Source organism: Poecile atricapillus, chromosome 6 (genome assembly GCF_030490865.1).
Source record: "Poecile atricapillus isolate bPoeAtr1 chromosome 6, bPoeAtr1.hap1, whole genome shotgun sequence".
NCBI classification, from domain to species: domain Eukaryota; kingdom Metazoa; phylum Chordata; class Aves; order Passeriformes; family Paridae; genus Poecile; species Poecile atricapillus.
Genome location: NC_081254.1, coordinates 4,816,549 through 4,832,866, shown reverse-complemented (window position 1 = coordinate 4,832,866; position 16,318 = coordinate 4,816,549). Strand labels below are relative to the sequence as shown.

At 57.9% G+C, this 16,318-nt stretch overlaps 1 protein-coding gene across 2 annotated transcripts; it reads left to right on the top strand.

Moving 5' to 3' along the window:
* The first annotated feature begins 1,561 nt into the window (after window positions 1–1,561).
* CHST3 (carbohydrate sulfotransferase 3) lies at window positions 1,562–10,926 on the top strand. Of its 2 annotated transcripts, none has more exons than XM_058841350.1 (3): window positions 1,562–1,675; window positions 7,524–7,728; window positions 7,875–10,926. In XM_058841350.1, the coding sequence occupies exons 2-3, from the start codon at window positions 7,592–7,594 to the stop codon at window positions 9,103–9,105; spliced, it is 1,368 nt and encodes a 455-aa protein (XP_058697333.1). In that variant the 5' UTR covers window positions 1,562–1,675; window positions 7,524–7,591; the 3' UTR covers window positions 9,106–10,926. The 2 variants fall into 2 exon arrangements, with proteins under 2 accessions (XP_058697333.1, XP_058697332.1); XM_058841349.1 differs by lacking the exon at window positions 1,562–1,675 and adding an exon at window positions 7,117–7,254.
* Window positions 10,927–16,318: the final 5,392 nt, after the last annotated feature.

Below are 16,318 nucleotides of genomic sequence, written 5' to 3'. Positions count from 1 at the left end.
ACACTGGCTGTGGGTGCCTGCTAAAAGAGGGAAGGAGGGAAGGAGGGAAGGAAGGAGGGAAGGAAGGAGGGAAGGAAGGAGGGAAGGAAGGAGGGAAGGAAGGAGGGAAGGAGGGAAGGAGGGAAGGAGGGAAGGAGGGAAGGAAGGAGGGAGGGAAGGAAGGAAGGAAGGAAGGAAGGAAGGAAGGAAGGAAGGAAGGAAGGAAGGAAGGAAGGAAGGAAGGAAGGAAGGAAGGAAGGAAGGAAGGAAGGAAGGAAGGAAGGAAGGAAGGAAGGAAGGAAGGAGGGAGGGAGGGAGGGAGGGAGGGAGGGAGGGAGGGAGGGAGGGAGGGAGGGAGGGAGGGAGGGAGGGAGGGAGGAAAGGAAGGAAGGAAGGAAGGAAGGAAGGAAGGAAGGAAGGAAGGAAGGAAGGAAGGCTTTCCTGCCTTGCTCTTTGCATACCAGGTGTGCCACCAGCTGCTGGCACTCTCCATGCAAACCCATCCCCATCACCTTGGCTCACAGGAAGCCACTGAGGAGCGATGAACGACGTCGGTCATCACACTTAAATGCCAAGAAAACTTGCATTTTGCTGTCTATGCCACATGTGTAGCGTAAAAACTATGCCAGGAATGTAAAAGAAGGCTGAAAGTTTTTATGGGGACTAGTTTTTTTGGATCTCTCTCTGCTTGCAGAGCCAGATGTCTTTCAGCTCCTTGGTGTCTCTTGAGGGAGCTGGGTGAATTTCTGCACTTCAGCCAAAATAGTCATTTCTGTAGGATTTAATGCTCCAGACCCTAAGCCTGCCCTGCAGGGACAGTGACAGCCGGTGTCCCCCAATGCTCCTGGGCTGCTCCCAGCAGGATGCTCTCACTCCCTGCCCTCTTGGAGCAGAGTTGTGACCTCAGCAGCACAGCACACCCCAGTGGGACCAACCCCCTCACAGCTCCTGTATGGGGACAAAGTGGAGTCTGGGGAGGAAGGTGCTGACCTTGAAGCCAGTTTTGGTTGAGGATAACAAAGAGGAACCTTGCCACAAGGTGGTCACAGAGATGGAGCCAGGTTCCTCACGTGGTGGGATGGTGAGAGCCGGGGCAGGAGAGGTTTGGAGTGGATAGAAAAAGAAGCAATTTCTCCAGTACAACAGTGGGCAAAGAGAGGCTGTACTAGCTCCATCCTTGGAGGTTTGCAGGATAAAGCCCTGACCACCCCAGCGTGATCCTGCTTTGAGCAGGAAGCCTACAGCCCAAACCACCCGGTGGTGCCCGGGAGGGGACTCACCTCGGCCCAGACGGGACAATTTCGCGGGCTGTCTGTGGGCTCCCAGGACCCTTCTTCCCCCTTTCTCCACCCCAGCGTCCAGGCGGCCCCTTCCAGCGATCCCGAGGCTGGGAGCCGGCAACTCCCGGATTCCCGGCGTGGCGTGTCGGGGTGGGGGCAGCGGGGGTTGGCCCGGGGACCCTGCACGGCCCCGCCCCGGGACCCGCGTCCAGGCGCCGGGACCGCTCCCCCTCCGCTGCCCCGGGAGGGAGGAAGGAAGGAAGGAAGGAGGGAGGGAAGAGGGGAGGGAGGGAATCAGGGAGGGAGGGAGGGAGGGAGGATGACAGCACCGTGAAGAAAAGCAGGGGACCCGCTGCTCTCTCTCCTCCCGCACGGCAGGACCGGGCGAGCTCGCCCCGCGGAGCGGCCGCCGCCGGGTAGGTGCAGCGGGGGTCGGGACCGACGGGGCCGGGGCCGGAGCGCAGCCGGGGGCCGGGACCGGCGCGATGGGCAGCGGGAGCCCCGGGGCTCGGGCTCGGATGGCGGCGGGGATCGGCTCTTTCCCGGCGGGGAGTTGCGGGAAGTTGGGCGTGCGAGGAGGGGCCGCGGCCCCGAGCTCCCCCCACCCCGGGCAGGGGGAGCGGGGCCGGCGGGGAGCCCGGGGCTCGGTGGCCGCATCCCCCCGCGGGGCGGCCCCGGGCTCCGCCGGCTCCTTTGTGCGCCCTCCGGCCTCGGCCGCTCCTTTGTCTCGGTGCGGGGCCCCCCGCCGCCCGCTCCCGCAGCGGGGCAGCGCCGGCGGTGCCTCCCTTCCTCCGCTGCCTCCCTCCCCTCGGCGGACAGCCGGATCCCAGCGCCCTGCCGCCGAAAGTCCTCCCAACACATGACTGCTCAGCAGCTCTCCCCGTGCCTTTCTCTCGGGTGGGGGGTGGATAAAATAATCAATGGAATAGGATCGAGCTCTGCGGCGGCAGCGCCGAGCCTCCGTCCGGAGAGGAGCGCGGCTGGGGCGACAGAAGGAGACTTTGGAAAAGGAGAGTTTCTTACAACCATCCCGGAGTTGCATCATCCGTCAGCCCCTACCAGGGAGCACTGGAAAGTTGTTCGCACCCTTTCCCCTCCTGTCCCGGGGCCACCGGGGCACGCTGGCCCTCGGCCGGCTCCCGGGAGCCAGCGACATTTCTGCCGGAGCTGGGACTCCGACAGCCTCACGGCCCCAGACGGGACCTGGATGGCACCGGGGGTACCCAGGGGGGAAAAGGCCATCCCAGCAGAGTCCCCCCTCAGGGCCCGCCGGGATTTCAGCAGCTGCTCCCGGCCACATTGGGGAGAGCTGCCCACACCCCACTGCCTTTGCACCGAGCCTGGCTTTGGTGCCCGGAGAAAAGCGTCTCCTTTTCCACAGCCAACGCTTTACAACACTACACCAGGACAGGGATTTAACTCTGCAATTTCCCCGCATCTGCCATGTTGCTTCAGCATACGGCTCGATTTCACACCCGCAGTCTCCCTGTGCTGACTCGAGCACAGGTCACCGTCCCCACGGCCAACATCTCTTGCCACCAGTCCCTTCTGCATCCCTGGAGCGCTACAGATGCCTGTCCCGGGCGAGCAGAGACAGAAATGGGGAGCAGAGGCAGGCACAGAGAGCGCGGGATCCCTGCTTTAGGGCTGGGTTTGGTGGAGGAGCTTCCAGGCTTCCACAGGAGCAGTGAAGGGAAGGAGTGTGGGGCGGTGGGAGGGACCGTGGGCTCTACGCCCCAAAGAAAGGGCTCATTGAAACAGGGACGGGCATTTGCGGTTCCCAGCGTGGCCGGGGGCCGCCGGCACTCACAGCAGCCGGCATTGTGCCACCGGCGCCGGGAAAACAGGGTCGGGCAGTCCTCTCACCCATCTTGGTGGTCTGCTCTGTATCCCCCCCAGCTGCCCAGCACTTCAGTCGCTCACCTTTGCTGCAGGTGGTGCTGCAAACCCCACCCCAGCCGTGTCCGTGCTTTCCAGCGGGTTGCTCTCAAGGCTGAAGGTGTTTTAGCCGGCTCCTAGTCCAGCTCTAACTCCAGAGGCTGGTCCCTGCCTGGCAGATGCACGTGTTTTACCCCCACGGCCAGCACTGATGTCTCCGAGTCCCATCAGGTTCACCAGGGGCAGGAGCAGCAGCTCTCCTCTCTGCTGGGTCAGGAGGAGACACCTCTCTCTGGACAGCACCAAGGTGAGGGAGAGAAAAGACAGGTCTGTCCTGGCCATGCAGCCTGTGCTGGTCCCATCCCAAATATTACTGTGCCCTCCCCAGCCTCTACACCCCTTCTGCACGGTGGTTTTTGGGACACGAGGAACAAGGACAGCTCATGGGGTCATCACAGAGAGCAGGTGGGACAGTAAAGGGGGGACAGGAGACAACCTCATGCACCTGGAGTTCGAGACCTTGTGCAATGAAAACAAAGTTGTTTCAGTGATGCCTGTTTGTACCAACACCCGCTGCTGCTCCTGAGTGTAACCTCTGAGTCAGAAGGACTTTCCATTCCCAACTTTCTCCTCCAATGGGCAGTTTCCAGGCTTCAGTTTGATGAGGCTTGTGACTATTCTCGGCAACTTTATAAACATCGTAGGAGGTGACTTTTTTCCTCCTCTTTTTTTAGCTTGACTAGACATGCTTTTATCCAAAAAATACCTGCCTGGACAGGCTCCTTAGCTGCTCAGCAGGGCAAACGGAAGCAGCACTGTGCTTGTGCCATGCCTTGGAGGAGAGCCAGGACCAGGATGAAAATTGCTTGGAGATGAAAGCAAAGTGGGAAGCTCTGGTGGCACGTTTCCCAAGTCCAGACTGGGGAGGAAGTTGGGAGCGGAAATAGTTGAAAGAGTAAATACAGAGGGTTTTTTTTTCCCAGGTTGCAGACAAAGAGCAGCACGGAGATAAGCCCAAGCCCGTGCTCCTTGTCTCTTTGTTGTTCCGCCCCTGTGTTTTGCTGGTCCAAGTGTCTGCTGGAAGCCTGATGAAGCAAAGGATGGTGGAGGGAATTACTCAGAGCAGCAGCAGTGCTGGGGGCAGCGAGCTCAGCTGCAGGTCACTGTGGGCTTCCATGGGGGGATGCATGGGAGTGGACAGGGGCTGGATGGACAGAAGGATCTCAGGCCGGGAGGGAACTCATGCACGTGGGTGCTTCATTGCCTTTCTGTGTCCAGAGCTCAGTTATTGCCCGTTGAGTCACCAGAGGAAAATGTGACTTCATCCAGTCTCACCTCCAGCTGGCTGCCCCGGCATCTCTCTTTCCTGGATCTCACCTGGTGGGGGACTCAGGGCAGCCAGAGTTGGGGAATGAGAGCCCCAAGGCTTTGTGTTAAGACCTTCCCTTTCCCAAAACCAAGCTGAAAACCTCTGCTCTGCTCTTCCAGTCTGCCAATAATGTGGAATGCCCTGCTGAAGGGTGACAGGAGCATCCCTTCCCTCCTTCCTCTCATAGGGCCTCTCCTCACCCCACCTGAACCACCAGTGGGAACATTCATCCCATGAACCAACTTGCTCCAGCAGACTGGAATGATTTGGTGTCTCCATAACCCTCCAAGTCCTTCCTTCTTGCTGTGGCAATATTAAGTTAATTTGTTGGTGGTGATGGATCCCACCTGAGCAGGTTTGCGTGGGAACAAAATCCCCAGCACCACCCAAAAAAAGCTCATTTTCTGGCTTTAACTCATCTGGGAAATCCATAAATCCTGTTATCATCTCTGCAAGGGGAATTGCAGCCGTCCCTGCTGAATTGAAAAGCACTTCCAGCCTGAGGGATAGGAAAAAGGCAGGGAGCAGCACCTGAGCTGTGGGTGCTGCCATCCGGGACATCTCAGTTCAGCATTCTTGGAAATTATTCCGCTTTGCTTCGGGATGTGGAGAGCAAGAGGGCGCTGCCTGCTGTCTCCAGGGATGATGTCCATCCCTCTGTCTGCTCACACAGGTGCATTCTCCAGGAGTGGGCACTGGCAGGGCAGCAGCAGCAGCATCCCGATGTCTCTCCTCATCCATCCCATCCCAGCAGAGCCCTGGAGGGGAACGTGCCGGGGACACAGAGCCCCTCTGTTCCCACTCACAAAGGGGCGCTTGTGGCTCGCGCAGTGCCCCAGCCGGGCTGCGCCTCCCTGGCCCCAGCGAGGAAGAGCTTTAGGATGCCAAGCGGCCCCAGGCAGCCTCACCAGGTCACCCGCGTGTCCCCAGCCCCACGGCTCAGCCCTGACGGGGCCCCCGCGCCTGTCGCTGCCGCCCCGCGGGTCCCAGGCAGGAGTTTTGCAGCCGGCTGTTTATTTAATGAATGATGTCTGCCCCGGGCCTGTGAATGAGGGTTTTGCCAGCGCTGCCGGACATGGTTCTCTGTGTCATCCCTGTGAATAATTCTTAGTCTGTGGCTCATTTGTGGTCAGGCAGCAGAGGGGGAAAACCCCGGGCTGGCTTTGCCCAGAGATTCGTCTGAGGATGCGGTTGATGCCATCCCCAGTGCGTGCTGTGGGCAGCAAGGGGACTGTCCCCAGCCCCAGGCGAGGGCAGGGATGCAGATCACGGCCCCATGGGATGCCGTGACTCCGCTGGGCGCTGAGAGACGCGCCCGCACACCGAGGACTTTGTGTATTTGATTTATTTTTTTTTTTCCTCTCTCTCCGTTGCTCAAATACTCCGACAAGTCCTGTCATCGAGGGGGCACGACCGAGGAGGCGGGATATGGGGGGTGGCTGGCGAAAGGCACCTGCCCCGGCTGCTGGCCTGTCCCCGAGGAGCGGCGCGATGACAAACTAAACTAACAGGGTTGTTAAAACACACACACACTCGCACACGTGTGCCGGGGATCTCGGTGCCGCCTGCTGAAAGGGGGGAGCTGGGACACATCTGTGGGAGGGCTCTGGGGCTGCCAGGGATCTCCAGAGTCCCCGCATCCCACTAAATCCTGAGTTTCCTGGGTGCGTGGGTGTGGATGTCTCTTTTTAGAAGGTTTTGCTGGAAAGGAGATGGCTGGAAGCCAAGCCTCGGGAGCTGAGCAGTTTGCTCAAGCTGGGAAATTCCTGGTCCTCACACAGAGAGAACTGGGAACCTGGCAGGCTGGGGTGCTGCCCTGGCCACGGGGCACATCCCACCCCTCCTGCCCATGCTCCCTCCTTCCCAGCCAGAGGGGCATTCAGCAAGCAACACTAAAAAAATGCACATTTTGACCGAGCACGACGCGGAAGAGGATGGGACGTGACGCAATGCCTGGCAGGGCTTCCCCACTCCACGCTCTGCCGGGGGCTGCAGAGAGCGAGGCTTAGCCAGGGCATCTCCCCTCCAGCAAACCCGGGGGCCCCCCAAAGGATGGGGCTCTGCCTGGCTCCCCTCCTGCACCCCAAAAGCAGGGGTGGGATGGGCTGCCGGGGTCGCGCTGGTGGAGCCAAGCCAGGCCTAAATAGACTTTCCCTGAGTCACCGAAAGTCTGGCCAAGAAAGCAGGACGAGCGAACGGCATCACCCACACAGCCAGCCAGCCAGGGCACCAGCGAGGTGCAGGAGCCAGCAAGACCTAGGAGTGTAAATCTGCACACTGGGGACCTGCCCCAGAGCCCAAAACAGCAGCTGTGGCCCCCAAAATCTCCCCGTGGGCTGTGGGTTTGGTGCAACTCAGAGCGGTTTCCAGCAACGGCGGACGGGCGGATCTTTTCTGCTGGGCGGGGATGCCAAGTCTCCTGGTTTTGCATCCTACACCAAGCAGCTGCACCATCATTTGTTGGGGTTTTTTTTCTTTTTTGGCAAAAACCTCCCCCGGAGCATTCTAGTCCCTGAGGGGGACTGGCAGCAGCAGCATTTTCCGGCCTGCCGTTGTTCCTGAAAACTCTCTGGGTTTCATTTTCGAGGCTCAGCAGCTGCTGCTGCCATGCTGGGGGAAGGCGGAAGCTGCTCAGCCCCACACCGGGGCCCTACAGCGGAGCCTCCAACCCTCCCCTTTCCAGAGGTTGGGAGCCACAGTGCACCAAAGATCCGGACGATCCGGGGGCCCCCTCGCTGGCAGCAGCAGGTTTTTGCCAGTGGGAAGCAGGCAGCTGTTGGGTGGCAGGAATTGGGCAGGGGCAGCTGGTGGAAGCGTGGGAAGGGATCCTGTCAGGCAGATATATTTTGGGAAGGAGGAGGAGCAACCGATGGGGCATTCGGGCAACTGTTCCTCGGAGGTGGGACGGAGCAGGAGGGAGGAGCTCCCCTTCTTTTACTGCTCTTGTCAAGCCTTTGTCAGCCTCTCACCCTGCCGGCAGAGAACCATCGCCATGCTGATCCTTCCTCTCCCCACAGGCAGGGCTGGCAAGGCCCTAGCCCAAGACAGCTTCCCAGCGTGCAGGAGGAACCTGTGTGTGCTTCCCATGGAGATCCGACGCGCTTTACCCCAGGATATCCGGGAGCTGCTGCACTGCTTGAAGATGAGGAGCAAGTACGCCGTCCTGCTGGTCTTCGTCATCAGCCTCGTCATCATCGAGAAGGAGAACAACTTCATCTCCAGGTAGGCAGGGGGTACCTGAGCCACCCCACGGTTTTCAGCCCCTCTCCCCCAGTCCTGAGCTCCTATGCAGCAGGAACCCCCCAAGTCCCCCGGTGGGATGCAGGGTGGTCCCGCTGTCCTCCAGGCTGGGCCGGGTCTCCCCACAGGGTGTCGGACAAGCTGAAGCAGTCCCCGCAGGCACTGGCAGAAGCCAACAGCACCGAGGTCAGCCCAGCAGCGGCCAAGAACGGCTCGCTGGCCTCGCTGCAGGAGCTGGACGCCGCCTTCTCCCAGCTGAGGTCGCAGCTGTACAACATCACCCTGCAGCTGGCAGGTGACGGGGACCCCGGGCCACGGCGGCACGTCCTGCTGATGGCCACCACCCGCACTGGCTCCTCCTTTGTCGGGGAGTTCTTCAACCAGCAGGGCAGCATCTTCTACCTCTTCGAGCCCCTCTGGCACGTCGAGAAGACGGTGACCTTCCTGCCGGGAGGAGCCAGCGCGGTGGGCTCAGCCTTGGTTTACCGAGATGTCCTCAAGCAGCTCCTCCTCTGCGACCTCTACATCTTGGAGAACTTCATCTCACCGGTGCCCGAGGATCACCTGACGCCCTTCTTGTTCCGACGGGGCTCCAGCCACTCGCTGTGCGAGGAGCCCGTCTGCACGCCCAGCACCAAGAAGGTCTTTGAGAAGTACTACTGCAAGAACCGCCGCTGCGGCCCCCTCAACATCACGCTGGCGGCCGAGGCATGCCGGCGCAAGCAGCACGTGGCCCTGAAGACGGTGCGCATCCGGCAGCTGGAGTTCCTGCAGCCGCTGGTGGAGGACCCTCGGCTGGACCTGCGCATCATCCAGCTGGTGCGGGACCCCCGCGCCGTCCTGGCCTCACGCATGGTGGCCTTCTCCGGCAAGTACGAGACCTGGAAGAAGTGGGCGTCCGAAGGGGAGGCTCCCCTGCGCGAGGAGGAGGTGCAGCGGCTGCGGGGCAACTGCGAGAGCATCCGCGTGTCGGCGGAGCTGGGGCTGCGGCGGCCGGGCTGGCTGCGGGGCCGCTACATGCTGGTGCGCTACGAGGACGTGGCGCGGGCGCCGCTGCAGAAGGCCCGGGAGATGTTCCGCTTCGCCGGGCTGCCCCTCACCCCGCAGGTGGAGGAGTGGATCGGCAAAAACACTCAGGCTCCCCACGACGGCAACGGCGTCTACTCCACGTGCAAGAACTCCTCGGAGCAGTTCGACAAGTGGAGGTTCAGCATGCCCTTCAAGCTGGCGCAGGTGGTGCAGGACGCCTGCGCCCCAGCCATGCAGCTCTTTGGCTACAAGCTGGCCAGCAGCCCCGTGGCGCTGGCAAACCGCTCCTTCAGCCTGCTGGAGGAGGCACAGCCCGCCTGGGTCACGTAGAGGCACCCAGTGGAGATGGCAGCGGGGCGGAACGAGGGGCTGTGGCCGTGCTCCCGGCCGGTCCGGAGGCGACCTGAGGGTCCCTGCTCCCGAAAATGCTCCTCGCTGCTGCCAGATGGCAGCCCCAGGAGCCGGAGCATCCTGGCAGAGCTGGCCCCAGGGTCCTGCAGAGCCTGAATTTCACAATTTCTCCGGGAATGGGGAAATGGTAAGGGTGAGGGGCGGTGGGGTCGGCAGCAGGGCCGCCTCCCCAGCTCGGGAGCTGCACTGAGGAAGGGGAGGGTGATGGCAAGCAGAGGGGGACAGGACCAAGCACCTCTGCCTTGCCACCCCCCATGCCAGCTGGGATGGGGCAAGGACAATATCCCTGTGGTGCCAGCAAGCACCCAGACCCCAGAGACCTTCTTGGTTTAGTGCCTTCATACACCAGCACAGACTGGAAACTGCCCACAGAGCCCTGGATGGCATTTGGGCTACAACAAAATGAGGTGACTATGGTTTGGTGCTCTTCAAACTTGGTTTTGGAGGTTTGGGTTTATTTCTTTTTTTTTTTTTTTTCCTGCGTATTTGCATACCAGGTGGATTTATTTATTTATTATGTGAAAAGGGTGGGGAAGCTGGTCAAGGAGCTAAGCCCAAAAATCAGCACAAAGGGAGACACCCAGAACAGAGGTCACATTTCAGCTGGAGACCACCACGTGTCCTCCTGTATGATCTTGGGAGAGCCCCCAGGGACTGACGGGGCTTTAATCCTCCCCAGCCGCCGTGCGGCAGCGGCTGCGAACTTGGCAGTGCTGAAAGACTTATCTGATTAAACACAAAACCACCAGCACAGGGTCCAAAGCATCTCCTGTCCCCTTAGTACTGGTGGGTGTCCCCTGTCCCGGGGGGAGCCCCAGAAATACGTGCTAACAGCACTGGTGGGTGGCCAAACCTGGCAGAGGCCCGGGGAGTTTCAGGGTGTTTGCCATGTGCAGGTGTTGACCCAGTGCTGAGCTGCCCCCTCCAATTCACATTTCATTAATTAAAATGCCTATTTTTAGCCCTCTTTGTAGCTCATTCTTTTTTCTGCCCGGGGTATTTTGGGCTATAGCAGCCACCCGAGGGAGAAGTCAAGCGTTTTGGTGCAGGGTGGTTGTCTCCACCTCAGGCTCGCCGAGGAGCCCAGAGGGGGTCCCAGAAGCCGCACGTCCCCTTGTCCGCAGCTAGAGCTGTTGGCCATAAGCAAAAATAAATCAGTGAAGCGAGGCGGCAGCTGGCCACAGCTGGGCTGTGCTTTGCCGGGAGGAACGCGCTGGGGCTCCGGCGAAGGGCTGCGGCTGGGCTGAGCTCACAAAAGCTGCGTTTTTGACCCAAGAGGGAGAACAGAGGCGGCATTGAGGAGCGCGGGGCCGGCCGGCGGGGAGCAGCCACACCGGAGCCCCGGGCAGCATCCGCCCGCCCGGCCCGGCTGCCGAGGCTTTCCGAGCCCGGCATCTGCCTTCAAGGTGCGATTTCAGGATGCCCGATGCCAGCTGGATGGGGAAAAGGGCACCAAAGTGGGGGTTTTCTTGGCATACCCTCATCGCTCGCAGGCGGTGGAGAGCGTCAGCCTCCTCCCCGCTTCACAAGCAGCTCCCGGCATCACAAGCAGCCCTGGGGCTGCTGAGTGAATCGGGTTTTGTTTGGAGGCTTCCTGCTGGGAAAGCAGCAGGGTCACTGAGGTCAGGTGGATATTCCGCAGCTGCGCGCTGGGAAAAGCCCGCAGAGCTCAGTCGGCATGAGGGGGAACGCAGTCGGACGCAGGGTCCTGGTAAATGCTTCTGGAAAAGCACCATTAGGTTGTTTTTTGCAGAGAAAATAATTTTAGGGTAATTGTTTGTGAAACAGCAGGAGGGGTGAGTAGCTGCTGAGCTGCCACAGCCGAAGAGGGGACATTGGAGAGTGCCCAGTGTCCCCCTCCCATCCCACCGTGGGTGGGGGCGCTTCGGGGCTTGGAAAGCCGGGCTCAGGGGACAAGGACAGGCAAATCCAGGAACACGGGAAACAAGGGGCGAGGGAAGCGGGAGCTGGGCTGAGCCGAGGCCAGAGAGGATGGCCAGGGCTGCCCGTTCTCACCTGTGCTGCCTCCGGCTGGCTCCAGCCCGGCTCTGCTAGCCAAGCACAAGCATTTGTTCCTGGACACCGTCCAGCTTCCCGTCAAAATCGTGACAGGACAGAGAGAAAACATGCCCCCGACCCATGCAGGTTTCCTCGGGGCTAATTGCTCCCATTAAACCCACGGGCTCCGGGCGCATCGGGAAGCCACAGGGGACACACGGCTCCTTTGGAGGCTGGAGCAGCTGAATTCCCCCCGAGCTGGCTGGGGGAGGTTCGTCCCCCCACAGGAGGAGCCTCCTGCTCACCCTGCTCTAGCCAGGCATTGCCCGGTTCTTTCCGAAAGGCACGGATTTGGGAGAAAAAACGCAGATTGGGAAAGTCATAGCAAGAGACAGTGCCTTAGAGCGAGGATATTCCTGCATCCAGACGGACCACGCAGGAAGCCCACAACAGGAGCTGCAATGGATGCAGCCTCACCCTTTCTCATGGACACCAAAGCCAAAAAACATAATATAAAAAAAAAATCAATCCTCTTTTCAAAAAATGGAAGCTTTCAGAAATAAAGCAGTACTAAAGCTTGGTTTAAAATAAGGAAATAAAAGCCCAGCCTGCAGCTGTAGTGCCTCCAGGCTTGCCTCCCAGCCTGCTACAGCCGTACTTTGGGGGGAATTTGGGAACTTTGTGCTGGTGCTGATTGTCACCAGAGAGACCTTTTCCACAAGTAGCCCAGAGCAGTGAGGGGACATGTGTCCTGTGGGACAGGGCCACCAGCCAAAACTGCTTCTCCTTGGGGTCACTGCAGGTGACACGAGATGATGAAACCTTTAACAAATAATGGATGTGCTGTTCCCCTCTAAATGGTATCTTTCTGGGAAATGATTCCCTCACGCTGGTCTAATCCGGAGTTGACTTTGGACAGCAGGTACATCCTGCTGTTTCTCTGCCTCCCTCTCGGAGCACTCAGGGCTGCCTGGGGCCGTGCTGGCCTGGCTGGGCCTGCTGTGGAGAGGCAGAAGCTGCTGGTGCCAATTTAGAGAGCGGTCAAGATGAGCAAGGCTCTGAAATACCACCTTAGATGCCCTGCAGTTTAACACCCAGGTGCCCCTGCTGGGCCACGAAGCCAAGACACCAGGTTGGTCCATAGAAATCCATAGAAAGGCCTTTTTCCAGCCTGGCATGAGGTTTCTCCCAAAGAGCAGAAGCGGTGGCTGCTCTGCTGGCTGTCCTGACCCCCCATACCCTTCTCCTCACTTGTTCCAGCTCCATTTAATGGGATCAGATGAGCTAATCCCCCCAAGTCTCCTCGCAGCCCTATCAGAGGGGATTTCTGCACAGGGGCTGGAGGGAAGGAAATCCATCATGCCAGCAACTGCCTGCCCTCACCCAGCCCCACTGGCTTCTGCTGGAGGCTGGATCAACCCTTTCCCTCTCTCCATTGTGGGGCTTGGTGTGGTTCTTGCAGGGAGCTGGCCCATGGCTACAGCTGCACCATCCAAGCACCAGGTCAGTGGGGAGACCCATGGGCAGCGAGGGCTGCAGCACATGTGGACATTTCAGCATTAAATGACAACCTTGTTTTCTGTTGTGTTTTTCTAAGAGACTTCATGCCTGACCAGACTGCATTTCTTGGTCTGCATCCCATATTTATCCTGTAATTACACCTTTGGACAAAGGCTGCCTGTCTGTGAGGCCCATTTTTTTCAGGACACAGTTTTATTCTATGCTCTGCTTTCACTGTAATGAAATCTGGGGGGCAAGGGGAAGAAAACTCCCCACATTGGGAGTGAAAGCTGTTCTTTCTCAAAAGCTGCCCGAAGAGCAAAGGAGCTCGCTCAAGCCCTCTCCCTTTTCCCAAAGAAACCCCAGCCACTGACATCCTTTATGTTTCTCTACCACCCCACAAGGATTAATGCCACAAACCATGTTATCCCATAAAAGAAAGTTACCACCACACTGTCAATCTCTGGGCTCTGCAGCTGCAGGAGCCAGAGAATTCCCAAGGAGATCCCTTCAATCCTTATAGCCAGGCAGCTGACATGAATAAAGTTGATAAAACTTCTTGTTGGCATCTTCCTGGATCACAGCACAGTGAGGGATGAATTCCCACAAAATGGCATTCCTGTAAAATTCCCAATGTCTGCTGTATGCTTGTCTCTGGAGGGGTAGGAAAGATCTGCATGGCACAAAACCCAAAGGCAGTTGCAGGAGCTGTCTGAGCTGGGGTTTCCTCCAAGGGGAAGGACAGCTCTGCTCAGTCCCTGCTCACCCCATGCCAGGAGCTGACATGAGCCTGGCCACCCCCATTTCCCAAAAACTTGCCTTGGGATGAGCTCCAATTTGTAGGTGTCGATGGCAGGTGAGGTGAAGCCTGTCACCACAGCACACTGAGCCTGGCAAAAACTCCTCCTGCTGTATTGTGCAGGAAAAGAGAAGCTGGGGAGCACCTTGGCACAGAGCACGCTGTGATCCCAGGAAGAAGGAGAACAGCATTGTGGCACAGTTCTGGGGTGGAGTGGAAGGAGATCCCAGCTCCCCATGGCTCTTCTCATGGATAAAAAAAATCAACATAATTGCAGAGACCATTGCATTTCACCCTTGGGGTTTTCCCACCCTTTTCTGGCTGGGATCTGTGACCAATTTATGGGCTGGCATGTACAGAGACACTGCCTATAAATAAACGTGACTGGTCCAGCCTGACCAAAATAGGGAGATTTTGGTGCTGTCGTCCATGGGAAGCAGCTTGTCTTTTCAAGCCACTGAAAAACCAGAAATGAAAAATGAGGTTTGTCAGGGACAGGATAAATATAAGTGGGACCTTGTTGATTGCTACTAAAAGTAGATTTTTATGTATAAGGTATAAAATAGCCAGTGTGGATGTCTAAAAGCAGCCAGGAACTGTCTGAATTGCTTTTCCCAGGTGATTCTTTGCCCTGAATGGACACAATTCCACCTTGGCAGAAGCAGAGCTCCCTGAGGCATGTGGGGGCACCCAGGCAAAATGGGGAGCTGTGGGGCAAGGATGGGCCAGGCAGTTTGTCCAGACCAATCCCTCATCCCTGGGAGACTCAAAATCCTCCTTTCCCCGAAGCAAAGCTTCCAGGGGCACAGCCAGAGAGCTGCAGCCACACTGGTGCCACTGGGGCTGTCACAGGACGATGTGCAGGACACGTCTGTGGGCAGAGGGAATGTGGTGTGTGAGGCTGCTGATACAGGAGAGGATTTGGGGTTTTGCAGAGATGGCTGTGAGCCAGAAACAGTCTCCAGCAGCTCAGGTTTGGCAGGGGAGGAAGGGGCCTTCAGCCTGGCCTAGGTGGGAGAACTGCTCTCTGAAGGAGGGTGAAGGGAGGAAAGTTATCCCTCTTCCAGCCTGTCTGGGCTGTTGCAAAGTTAGGGAGGCCAAACTGCCCTGATGATGAGGGAGGGCAGAAAAAAGATGCAGAGGCTTACAGAGATTTGGGGCAGGGCAGAGCAGGGGTACTGGTGACATCCTAAAGTGTCCCCACACAGCACTGTTGTATCCCTCCTTGGATTAATCATCCTCAGAGGGATGTCTCTCAGCTCTGGATGATGCTGGATTACACCTCATGAGGAGAGGACTCACAGACAGGTACATACAGCCATTCTGCCTGTCTCAGAGTGGCAAACTGGGGCAAGACCAACTCACAGAGCCCCTTCCCTACACCTCCACCTTCCCACTGGACCCCTACCAACCCACAGGGAGCATTTGGTCCATGGGGCAGCAGTGAGGAAAAGTCCAGGGAGCCTGGAACAAGGCAGGGCAGGCCAATTACTACCCCAGACCTGCCCACCTGCCTCTGCCCCACCGACCACCAGCAGGAGGAAAACCCCTCTCTGAGGCTGATGAGCTTTCACCACCTGCCTGCAGGCTGCTGGAGAAATACCAAAAAAAAAAAAAAAAAAAAATCCCACCTGCCAAACCTGAGCCCTCACCTGCATACAGCTTTGGGCATTCTGAATTTCTTCCTGTTTGCCTGGGGTTGGATGGAGGGTTTTCATAAAGGCTTCTTTTACCCTCCCCTCTTTGCTCTAGGAACTCTTTTTGCCAGTGATGTTTCCTTGCTTGTTGGTGCATCTCCAACTCACTGGCCCAGAAGATTTTTTCCCCTTTTTTTTGAAAGGTTGCCCAATCTTCTGTTGTCCAACTGGGTTCACCTGAAGGTAGCTCTGGAGAGGGAAAACATCAGTTGACAGGGGAAATTAACTCCTGGAGTACTCCTGGAGTAATGGATTGCTCCCAGCAGTGGATATGTGCTGTAAAATACAGGAAAATGCCTGGCATGAAAAGCCCAAAACTGCCTCTGGAAAAAGACAGAGCTGGACATAAAGGTGCAGAGGAATGGGGACAGGGAAGCAGCAACTCATCCTCAGCATCCTCATCTGCTAGGAATGGGCCTTCGATTCAGCTTTGCTCCAGAAGATGGAACACCAAGGAAGTTATACAGGTAAGGACAACCCTGACCCAGCCGGGATGGCTTCACACACAGGGGGTGCCAAGCAAGCCTGGTCATGTAATTTGAGGGAAGAGCTTAAACCAGATTTAAATTGCAGAGTTCATCTCTTTAGAAATGGAGGCAGGGTTTGGTTTTTCACAATTCTTGCACTGAATTGTGCTTTCCCAAAGCCAGCCATTGCCAGGCTCTTCCAGCAGCCTCCTCACAGAAGTACCATGCCAGTACCAGGAGAAAAGACGGGGAGCAGACCCAGAGCACTGTTACTCTGGGGACATTTCCCAGCCTCTGGACATTCATAGCTCCTGGATCTCCTGGCCATGACAGGTGCTTCTCTGTTTAGCAGCTCTGAAAGTTTATATTGCATAGATTAATTAAAATTTTCTCCTCTTGAAAACTTCAGCATTTCCAGCTGAGTCCTATGTAACAAACAGCACCAACCTGCCCTGGGTGTATTTCAGTGGAGCCATGGCCTTTCCCATCAAGGGCCTTCTCCATTCCAGCTTTATTTTTGGCTGTTCCATCCCTCCCCTCCCCTCCTAGCTCTCTTGTAGCCTGAAGACCGTGGGGTGCAGGACCGTCTCCCCACTCCTTTCGATCCCTTTGTTCCCCAGTGCCCGAGCCCCTCCTGTGGCCGAGGCGAGGATGCGCTGGACTTGGACACC

Coding starts and splice junctions, on each gene's coding strand:
- CHST3 (XM_058841350.1), top strand. CDS start 7,592: ATGGAGATCCGACGCGCTTTACCCCAGGATATCCGGGAGCTGCTGCAC. Junction 7,729..7,874: donor GAGAACAACTTCATCTCCAG/GTAGGCAGGGGG, acceptor GTCTCCCCACAG/GGTGTCGGACAAGCTGAAGC.